Source organism: Alosa alosa, chromosome 4 (assembly GCF_017589495.1).
Source record: "Alosa alosa isolate M-15738 ecotype Scorff River chromosome 4, AALO_Geno_1.1, whole genome shotgun sequence".
Classification (NCBI taxonomy): domain Eukaryota; kingdom Metazoa; phylum Chordata; class Actinopteri; order Clupeiformes; family Clupeidae; genus Alosa; species Alosa alosa.
The window spans coordinates 19117089-19128276 of NC_063192.1; the positions used below are offsets into that span (position 1 = coordinate 19117089).

Sequence of the window (11188 nt, forward strand, 5' to 3'; positions counted from 1 at the left end):
CGTGCTACCCTTTGTACCCCCCCCCCTTTTCTCTCCCTGTCCCCTCTTGTCTGTAAGTGTATCACACTGTGCCCCATGTGCTGTTCATCGTCAGTAATGAGCACTCCCGTGCTCCGAGTCTGTTTCGTGCAGAGTGTTAATCACTGTGATCCAGGCTTCCCCACAGGCCAGGACGTTGCTGTGATGAATGGGCTTGTGCCACAGACTGCTAGTTCAGTTTTCCTCGTCGTTGAGTGTCCCTGATTGTTGTGTTCAGTGTTATACTCATACTCGTAGTCGTTAGGCTATGGGACTGTCTCAGTTTCTTATGAGGAGGATGAGCAGTTGGACTACATATGGTTTTGGGGTTTTCGTATATGTATAGTCCTCTGGGTTTTTTGTTTTGTTTTGCCTATGTATGCATGTATGTAAACAAACAGATTTGCACTTTATAAGCGATGCTGTACTCCACGGCAGCATAGTGTTAAGGGAAAGATCTCCTTAGACATCCACTCTGTGTGAAAGAGATTTTTACAATATCTTCCTTCCCCATGCCAATGTTCTGTAAATGTTTTGTGCACCCCCCTGTGGACATAGTCTGTCGTAGCAATCTGAGAACCCCCAGCAAGGGGAAGAAAAGGGAAGTCAGGATTCCTGATAGATTTAGGTTGTTCTCAGGATTTAATTCTACTTAATCAGTTTTGTAATATTTTTGTCTTGTGACACTGTGACAAAATTCAGCTGTTGCATCATTTCAATATTATCATTATGTGTGTTTTTTTAATCTGTTATGTTTATTCCAACACCCCAGCGCTTTTGTTGTATTGCAATACCTTTACACCTTGTGCTGCAAGAGTCATATTGTCTGTAGAATCATTTTACACTTTCCATTCTACCTGCTTCCTGCTGTCAGCACGGCAGACCCATCTTAGCTGTGGGTTTGTGTCTATCTGTCTCCCCCGAAGATGAATGAGATGGATCTGTGAGCTCCCAGCGTGCAGGTCTGACCCTATTTGAAGAGTCTCGGCAGGGCTCCTGCTCTGTTCTCTCTGCTTCCATCTCTCTTCTGTTATCAGTTATTTAGTGCAGAAGAACCCTGTCAGTTAGAGAGCACTATTTTTTAGATGTGTAAAATGCAATGACAGAATCCCATGCAGGTAGTGGGGCTACGCACATCTTTACAGTGTTTCTCAATGCTTAAGTGAATGGAGGATGTTGCCATTAAACCATCAAAAGCATTTCTGATTGCTAAGACAAGTGTCCATACTCATTAGTGACTTATTACACATTATTTACAGTTTGTAAAAAAAAGAAGTGCCTGTGATTATTTTAGCTTACCATGTTAAGATGTATTTTTCTAAACCATTACTGTTGCCCCCTACTCCTATTTGTGGTGTATTAAGAAGACTAAGGACTTAGCAGGAGGGACCATGAGGTATCCAGCACTGTGACCCCCAGAGGTAGCAATAACAGAGCTTAGCTGAACAAGCTGAGTTTCGTTCTCCGACTGGCAAATAGCAAATAATCTGGAGCTTAATGTTGCAACAGTCAGGTCACCAAATAACCCTAAAACAGGGTGTTCTGGCATCAACCTTCATCTGGCCTAACAAATTCCTGAGTTGGAAAATGGTTACAGAGAAGTTGTGTGGGGTTAGCACTTTGATGTCAACATTCCTTTTCCAGATCATGAATTTCCCTGTTGCTTTTCCTGTTATACTGTTTTCTTATTGGTTTACATTGTTTGTCATTAATATTTTTTGTGTTACCCAAAATACATGTTGTAGCCTACTTATGAATTATATGTATGTGATTTTTATTGTAAATTGAAAAGTAACACTTTCTAATATATTTTCTGATTGCACTAATTTCGTGGTCCTGTTTTTATTGTAAGAGTGCCTTGTCTTTCTTTCACCTTATGAAAGAGAGATATTTTACACTCATGCCATCTCCCACACGCCAAGCCATGCCATCTCCCACACGTCCTGTGTGTACAAGTTCTCTTGAAAATACACTTCTTCACATCACATTTCAAGCAAAATCCTATAGAGTATGTGTATAGAAACAGTGTCACACAAGACCATGAGTAGAATCAGGTTAAAAATGAGGAGGCCCAACTGCAAGACCCCAATTGCAGACCCCTAGGGTTACAGCGGTATATCAGTAGTGTGGCATACTGTGGTATGAAAGTCCAGGCTAAATATGTTTTAAATTTTGTAACCTCTGACTCACAGGTGCACACTATAGGCAAACACAATCATACTGTAAACTATGATATTGTCAGAAACAAACACTGTAAAAATGTCATACAATTGCAAACGTAGTCCAGTCCAAGAGAAAGGAAGATGAGCTAGGTGTTGTGTTGTGTGTAATAAACCCCATTGTTCGTCCATGCCACATTCACATGATGCATCGTGGGCAACCCGCTAAATCAGTGGGTATCTGACCCTAAATCTGTAGCAGGATACCTGAGCTACACTGTGAACTACACAGCACAGTTAGTACTGTTCTATCCAACACTCAGAAAGTGCACAACTTACTAAGAGTGACCAACACTACAGGTATTACAAATATCTATACAGACAGAGCCATCAGTTTCTTTCAAATATTTTATAAAGTTTATCATACAATACAGCTTATATATTCAAAATAGAACCTGCATGTTGTGAAAGGTTATTGGAAATTTGATCAATCAATATCACCTCTGATTTATTTTTACTTAGTGGGTGTAGTAGTCACACACAGTATACCTGCATCCTACACTATGGCACATCACACCCATGTGGACCATCAAGCAATAATACAATTTGTCAAACTGAATGCCAGAAATATGAACTTAACCATGGTACACTATGTGTCAGACTATTCTGGATTGTCCAAGTCTTAAAAAAACATTTCTGACATCTCGACAGAACAAGAACACTAAGACAAAATTGTACTCTAGACGGAATTTCAGCTGTCAGTGGTCTTTTTGTGATTTCACCACACCCTTGGGTGCACCAGCAGCAGCCCCAGCCTCAGTTTTCTTCCCGTCAGCTTTCTTCACCCCTTTCCTCTTTCTTTTCTTGCCTTTGTTCTTCGCAGTGAGGAACCGTGGGGTTGTGCGGATTGTTTGTCTCTTGGGCGGGTTCTTCAGCAGCTGTCGCTTCTGTTTGGTCTCCAGTTTCTTGAACCCCACCATGTAGTCGGGAACAGGGCATCCCGCCTGTTTGATGACTGTAGCAATGCTGCGAATGAGGGGTTTGTCATCCTCTGTGAAAAATGTGATGGCTTTACCCTTGTGGCCTGCTCTTCCTGTGCGGCCAATGCGGTGAATGTATTCGATGGCGCTGGTCGGAAAGTCGTAGTTGACCACCAGGTTGACCCCTTTGAAGTCGATGCCTCTGGCTAAAAGTGCGGTGCAGATCAGCACCCAGATCTTCCCTGAGCGGAAGTTCTTCACCACGTTCTCCCGCTGCTGCTGCGTCCGGTCGGCGTGAATGACATCCACATTGATGCCCTCGTAGACCAGCTCGTGGAAGAGCTCACGGGCGCGCTCGATGGACTGCACAAACACCAGCACCGGGGGCATGAGGCCTTTCTTTATCAGGTTCCGGAATGCCAGCAGCTTCCCGCTCTCGGCGCCCACAAACAGCAGCTCCTGCTCTACAGTCTCAGCAGCAGAGTTCCTGGCGCCAATGTTGACCACAACGAGATTGTCCAGGTTGAGCTTGCACCATTTCTCCACGTCCGGGGCACATGTGGCACTGAAGAACGCTCTGCGGAGGGCTGGCGAGGAGCACGCTTGGAAGATGGCAGCCAACTGTTCTCTGAAGCCAGTCTTGCCGTCCTCAAACAGCTTGTCTGACTCATCGACCACCAGCCACTCCACCTTGCTGAGGTCCAAGGCTGGCTGGTCCTGATTCAGCAGGTAGAGGAGACGGTTGGGCGTGCTTACTAGTATGTCGAAGACCTTCTTAGATTTGGGGCCTTGTTTTTGGACTGTGTCCTTTTTCTTGATGATGTGCACTCTGAGACCTGTTCCATCGACAAGCCTGAGAAGCTCCTTGTAAGTCTGATGGGCCAGCTCACGTGTGGGGGAGATCACCAGGGCTCGGAAGCCTTTGTTGACTGGCTTGCGCAGGTTTGTGATGACAGGCAAACAGAAAGCCACCGTCTTCCCTGAGCCAGTGGGCGCACATGCAAGGATCTCTCGTTTGTGCATCATGACAGGAATGGCCTGCATCTGGATAGGTGTTGGGCTTTCGTAGCCACCTGTGAGAATGTTCTGAAGCACTTTAGAATCCAGCTGGTATTCTTTCTGCAGCTCATCAAAAGTACAGACTGGATCTGGGATATCGGTCCCATGAACGTGGATCTTGTTCTGGCCTCGGGCCTGATTGATCTTCTCCTGGTGCAACTGCTTGAGTCTCTTCACGGACAGCTGATCCTTGCCCTCTTTTGGATCACCAGGCTTCTTTTCTGAGGAGGAAATCCATTGTATTGACTCATCCTCTGTAACTCCAGAGGTTTTGTCTTTTTTCTTCATCTTTTTCTGAGATGAATCTGAATTTTTCCCTTCATCTTTCAATTTCCTTTTGACAGATTTTGAGTCCTGTTCGCATTCCGAGTCACTCTCCTCATCCTCATCATTCACAATATCATGGGTTCCAGAGCTAAAAAAGTCTATTTTTGTTAGAGGATCACTAGAACCTTTCTTCGGTTGTGGTCTCAACACCTTAAATCGCGCAGCATCTTTTCCAAACCTTTGAAAATCGAATTTAGTTCCAGCGCCAAGCCTCCTAAACAGATCGTGTGTGTCCATCTTGCCAGCGTGCAATCTACTGCCCATGTGCAAAAGGCTTCACATTTTCTAGAACTTCCGGGTCAAAGTAATAACGTAACTTCCGTTGTCTACCTCGTTCCTTTCCGTCTCAGCCATATTTGCAAAGTGGTAAGTAAGCGCGGCTCTCTTCCTTTCAAAGCGTTAAAATTCATCATTTACAATATGTGAATGTTTCATTTTGGGTCGAAAACTCTATAATAACGATATTGAATATCAGAGTCTGTTATTTTGATCTGAGAAGTTGTCTTTGATGTTAGTCTAAGGAGCAGTTCTAGTACGCCTGGTAGCAGCCACATGCTGCCCAAGAACGACATGAGCATAACCATAGCGTAACTACTTGCTAGCTAGCTGCCTTTCCATAAGGCATCTATTGGGACAATATTATGTCTCTTGAGCCGTTGTTTTTTATGTTTAAAACGGCTTTGTTTGCTCGCGTTGCATCTGTAAACCTTAGCGTACCATCATGTAGCCGCTTTCTTGCCTTGCATCTGACAAGCTTATTTACTAGCCAGGATATATGGCAAGCTCTGTCTTGTGTGTGGATCCTGGCGTAACGCTAAGCTAGCTTGCTATCAAACCTCATTGTACCGCTCACTCAGTTGTTATAATCACACATTCCATTTTGATGTCTCAAACATTGTAGGTCAACTCGACGTTGTACCGTTGCCTTCAACATGCAGAACGACGCTGGTGAATTCGTGGACCTCTACGTCCCCCGCAAGTGGTAAGAATACCATAAGTTAACGGTGTATGAGTAGTAATGATAACCTGAATGCAAATAAGCTTGACATACTAAATGCAGATCATCTTGCAAATAAACTTTAAACACAGAAGTTGTCTGGATAGTATAAATCTGAATTATCTGGGTGTCTGCCTTTAAATATTATTTGGTGAGTTGATAAAAGTGCTGATGCTGATGGAAGGCAGTGAACTCGCATTTTAAAGCACTAGTTATGACCGCCGCGCAGCGAAGCGGCGGTCATATAGGTTTAGTCAGATTTTTTTTTTTTTTTTTTTTCGCACAAGCACGCACACACACACACATAAACATAAATTTGTACACGCACACATGCACACAATTCAAGAATTTTTCCCGTCATCTACTCCCTGAATTTTTGGTCATTGATACTCGGGACACCGAACCACCGGGGTACATGAAATTTGGTGGGTATGTAGCCCCACTAGACTTTTACGGAAAAATTTCATTTCGTCATTTCATTCTCCGTGGGTATGCCAAGTTTCGTAGAATTTCATCCATGGGGGGGTCTAAAAAAATTAGGTTATGTGTACATTTAGTGACCGTACACTCATTGGCCTGTAAATGGCGGTGCACACATATACACATGCACACACACACAGGCGCCCACATACTATCGGTATTAGAACGGCCGATACATAATTACAAATTCAGTAGGATTAAAAGAAAGCCAAAATAAATATTCATCATCATCATGGCTGCATTTTCAGTATTGGCGAGAAGTAGTCGTTTGTCCACTAGATGGCGCATCGTTGCAGTGAGACGTAATTTTGTTGGAAGTTAAAAGTGGGTTGGAAAAAACAATGGACGCTTCATACAAGGACTGTAATTTACCGCAGCTTAACATCTAATAAGGATAGGACGATGTTCACATGAAGTGTAATTCCCATTTCTTCTTGAAGCCGAAATAAATCTGAGGATGTTTATCGGACATGCTTGGTTTTTACTGCAGGTACGTTAATTTTGTAATATCAATAAGGACCTAGGTAATGTTACCGTTAGCGTTGGTTGAGTGATGGAGGCATTTGATTTATTGCATTTGTAGAAAACTATAAATGCGGTTATACCAAGCAAATGTATAGCAGCACTGTTTGTATCTTTCGACTGTCATTTATTGCACGTGCTACAAAATCATTCTGTGCAATGGAAGATTTACCAACGTTACACCGGTCTGATACAAATTTGCCTATACATGCGTGAGACTGAGATGCCTGTTTATTTTGTTTTAAGTGCGTGCAGGGTGTGAGAGGGGAATCGATGTGCTTTGATTACAGCTTGGTAGTTGTAGTCTGTGAAATTAAAAAGCACGTGTGTGTGAAGTATCCAAACAATGACACCTTCATTTCATTATGGCTGCTTTAGCAAAACACCTTAAGCTACTGTGTAGTGGGTCCCATTTAGAAGTGGCTACTTCATTCGCGCTTTCCTTGACTTATGGAGCTGCGTGAATGTTATTACAACTTTTCGCCACGATATGACAGTTTAAGTCCGCTTGATACTGTAAGGCGTAAGCCATTGGTTTCCAAAAGAGATTTTATTTGTGTCGCCAGCATAGCCTATTGACAATTTATGTTGTAAATAGGCCTACCTTATAATCCTACCTGTAGCTTAGGGAAGCTAACAGCTTTCTATTAGGATCTAGTTTGTTAGTTACCGTTTTGTCATAACTCCCTGATGCATTTTTGCATTTAGAATAGCCAGAGCGTTGACATCTCAATCGGAAAATTAAACTATCGGGTGCCTATAGACTAGGCTGGGTGAACCCAGCCTGATCTGCCCGCTATTTATTTTTTGATTTCTTAAAAGATTGAGCTTGGTCTGATGAAAGCCAGACTAGCCATGGACCTCAGTTAAACAATGCAAGGGAACATGAATCAGCCTATATTTGCACTAACAATAACGGACAAAAGCTCTTCAACTTTGGCCCGTTAAAATGTGTATGAACAGTCTAGCGACGCATTTCATCAAGGCCCATTTGGACATGTCAGTTATTTGCACCACTGGTTAGATGTAAAACAGCATTTCGTTTCAGACTAGGCTACTGTTACTTAATTTGTGCATTAACAATAACGTTTCAGACTACTGTTACTTAATTTGTGCTTTGACAATAAAGTATTACATGAACTAAAGATGACTAAAATCTTATGTAGAAGAAGAAACATTCACAAAAAAAATCCATCCATCCAAAATGACCTTTGTTTTTGATAGCTGTTGAAAACGGCATGGAACTGACAGATGTTTTGTTTATAAATACATAAAAAATAAATAAATAAATAAATAACATTATGCTGATACCTTTTGCTTTTCCCAAATACAATGTAGCCTACAGGTGTAAGTGACCTTTCATCAATCCAGTTGCAATGGATGAACTGTGATGAACTGCCCTACTTGTGATTGTTTAGAGATTTTAAAGGTTTTATAACAATGCTACATCTTCTTTGGCTATTCTACAATCTATTCACCTTTTCAGCACCAGTAGGCTACTTTCTGTGCAGCCGCACACACACCCTCAGGCATCCCTAACACGCATACACAAAAGTTTCAAGAGTGGGGGATGGAGTAAAATATGGAGACATTGAAGTGTGATTTATTTTCGCGGAACAGATGTACAGGACTGAGCGGCGGTCATATTTTGTACCGCTATGCGGTACATCTAGTGTTGATTTACCGTCAGTCTTGGGTTAGTCAAATGATATTTCTTTACCTACTGGTAAATTCGTTTTACCATCCTCAGTTAAATCTACACATATCCATTACTGATTGTTTGAAGGTCTGTTGAAATTGGGATTTGACTGGCGATTGGCAACATACACTTGTCAAAATCAATAGTGAAGGCATCTTGTCATTCATTCAGGCAGTGACATTTTTTTTTTCCAAGTATTTTGTCGCTTCTAGTATATGTGATTCATATTACACAGTATAGCGGTCAGGCTTGTAGTATAGTATTGGTGACATTAAAACCCTCTGGCAGGGTTGGGAGATGGCGTGGGACACTAGACCATACTATTCTGGCTATCATTACCAGACAAGATGCCTGTAGTAGTCACTATTTAATAGTATTATGCGTTCTGTAATTGTCAACATGGTTTAATTAACTTTTGGTTTGTCATTGAAGTAAATTCATTGTCTATGAATGGCAAATTGTAATCTGGCAGAATTTATCCTTGACCTGTAGAGTTACTAATGAAATTGCCATATCTTTTTCAGCTCTGCTAGCAACAGAATCATCGGTGCTAAGGACCATGCCTCCATTCAGATCAACATTGCAGAAGTGAGTTGATGTGTCTTCTGTTATTCCAATATATTAAGCCATCATGTCTTACAGTAGATGACTAATGTTGTGCTATGTTCTTTTGTCTGCAGGTTGATAAGGTTACTGGCAGGTTTAACGGCCAGTTCAAGACCTACGCTATCTGTGGAGCTATCCGTAGAATGGTATGAACCCCTGTATAAACTTGTGTTCACTGTTTAGGTAAAGCTGGAGTAGTCACACGCATCTGTTTATACGCCAGGCTGGGGACCAAAAATGTAACCAGTGCTTAAAGAGCACAATGTCTTAAATGCCCAAATATTTCAGGTTTTTTTTTTTCCCCCCCCATTTTTTTTATTTATTTTTGTGCCAACTTGGCTCATTAGCTTGCTAGTTTAAGACACACAGCAATGGTTCTTAACATGTTTTTAAATGGACATTGTATGGGCTTAGTAATATTTTTTTTGATTTAGTCGTTTGCGTGTTTTTTTAGCTGTGGTATGCCCACATCATGTGTTGATAAAATTTTACTTGTAAACTAAGCAAATGTTCAGAGATGATGGTGTATAATGTTCCCGCAGGGTGAGGCTGATGACTCCCTTCTGAGGCTGGCAAAGACTGATGGCGTTGTGTCAAAGTAAGTAATTTCCATTTTTCAAACGCTCTAGTTGCTTACTATCAGCCTAATCCCTTGCTTGAAAAAGAAATGACCTGGGGTGGGTTATACCACAATACCTTAGGCTGTACTTTAACATTTCAAGGTGTTTCCCAGAGCATCCTTACCCAAGGTATAACGTCTCTAAGATGCTTTCTTAAGATTGGTTTGGAAGACACTGTCATGCCTGTACAGATTTCATATAAAATATTTGTTTGTAGTCTACAAATGTTGTGTTAGTATTGAGGTATATGCAACGACTGATGTAAGAGATGTGTTGCATTGCATTTTGTGAATCACTAAATAAATGGGTGTGAAGCTTTGGTGTAGATGACTTACTCATTTTTAATTCCTTGCGAATACAAATCGATTTGTAATATTCAGTCTACAGCTGTCCTTATTAAAGTTTTGACTTGTGTAGTATTTACTGTTCTTTTCTGATAGAGATCATGGCAGTCATACTGGTCTTGTGCCTTCTCTAACCCATATGAATAGCAACAATCAAACCAGAGACATGGATTCAGCGTCTTAACTTATACCTTTGTATGTACCTTGTTTTAGGAATTCTTGAGATGATTTGGGAAACTGACACATCGATCGAAGGTAGGGACTTCTGCCAGGTATAATCTACCTTAAGTCTTCATAAAATGCTAAGATGCTAAAGGCATTTGTTCTATATTCATGAATTGATAGCATGACTATCATTAATGCTACATGCTGTTGGTGTCATTTTTGGTTTTGACATGTGTGTGTTGAATGCTGAATGTTAATGAATATGTATTATGAATACATGGGAAATTACTGTATGTTTGTCATCTAAGGTCACCTGCAATACCCTCATGTACACTGTTTTCTTTTTGCAGGAACATCTAAGTGAGGAGAATTCCGGGAATGTCTTTGTAAAATAAAAAAAGAAAACGAAAACAAACAGTTTGGTCTTTTATTCTGGAATATAGTCCAACTTTCCAGACATAAGGTTATTGCCATGGTATTTTAGGCCGCTGATACTAACCAAATAAGTGGAAAGGTCATTCCATGACAACATTGTAGGCACTGATCTTCAAACTTGCATGCAACCCTTTAGAAGAGGCCCACCCTGAGCCTAGTTTCCGAACAAATATTTCAAATGAGCAGGATTGTTCATACAACTTATAGTCTAGATATGTCAAAGGGCCATGGGTGTGTACATGTCATACATTTTGTCTTTTATATTGTGTTCATCATGTGAAGAGGTTGTTGGGAAAACAATATTCATCATATTATCATCATCAATATTCATATGTAAAACTATCTTGTGGTGTTTGTGAATTTGAAGACCCCCAATAGACAGATTATTAGCCACTGGGCACTGGTGAAGTCCCCATCTACACACACAAGCACAATATGTCTTATTTAACTGAGGGGCCCAATTCAGATATCTCTTGAGTTGCATAACATGTGGTATATGATTGAGGGGCACCTATTAAGACATGTAACATAACCCGCCGTGTTATAGGAGTGGGGCCCTTATGACAATCACACATAGCATTACCTGTGCTTTTTGATTGAGGGCCTACTCACACTATGCCATCTGTACCATACCCGACGAGTACGTTTGACCCCCAAAGTCTGGTTCGATTGACCATTGTGATCGCTCCGTACCCGGGCATGGTACACTTATCCGTGTCCGGTCCACTTGAGGTGGACTGGGGCACAGTACGATTGGTCTTATGATCGCCCCTATGC

The 11188-nt window shown here is 41.5% G+C and overlaps 3 protein-coding genes across 5 annotated transcripts in view; 2 read left to right on the forward strand and 1 right to left on the reverse strand.

Moving 5' to 3' along the window:
• Positions 1–1844, forward strand: part of cables2b (Cdk5 and Abl enzyme substrate 2b) — a 31190-nt gene extending 29346 nt beyond the window's left edge. Inside the window, exon 9 of the mRNA XM_048240450.1 lies at positions 1–1844. This exon is cut by the window's left edge and continues 1177 nt beyond it. The gene's annotated coding sequence lies outside the window, so the exon portion shown is untranslated.
• Positions 1845–2571: 727 nt separating this feature from the next.
• On the reverse strand, positions 2572–4888 carry ddx52 (DEAD (Asp-Glu-Ala-Asp) box polypeptide 52). Its single transcript, XM_048240451.1, has one exon. It carries the CDS (start codon positions 4805–4807, stop codon positions 2936–2938), a length of 1872 nt encoding a protein of 623 aa, XP_048096408.1. The 5' UTR covers positions 4808–4888; the 3' UTR covers positions 2572–2935.
• On the forward strand, positions 4836–10387 carry rps21 (ribosomal protein S21). Of its 3 annotated transcripts, none has more exons than XM_048240453.1 (7): positions 4836–4909; positions 5445–5525; positions 8766–8829; positions 8922–8993; positions 9390–9445; positions 10025–10083; positions 10327–10387. In XM_048240453.1, the coding sequence occupies exons 2-6, from the start codon at positions 5476–5478 to the stop codon at positions 10032–10034; spliced, it is 252 nt and encodes an 83-aa protein (XP_048096410.1). In that variant the 5' UTR covers positions 4836–4909; positions 5445–5475; the 3' UTR covers positions 10035–10083; positions 10327–10387. The 3 variants fall into 3 exon arrangements, with proteins under 3 accessions (XP_048096410.1, XP_048096409.1, XP_048096411.1); XM_048240452.1 differs by having other exon boundaries at positions 10025–10066; XM_048240454.1 differs by lacking the exons at positions 10025–10083; positions 10327–10387 and having other exon boundaries at positions 4841–4909; positions 9390–9449.
• Positions 10388–11188: the final 801 nt, after the last annotated feature.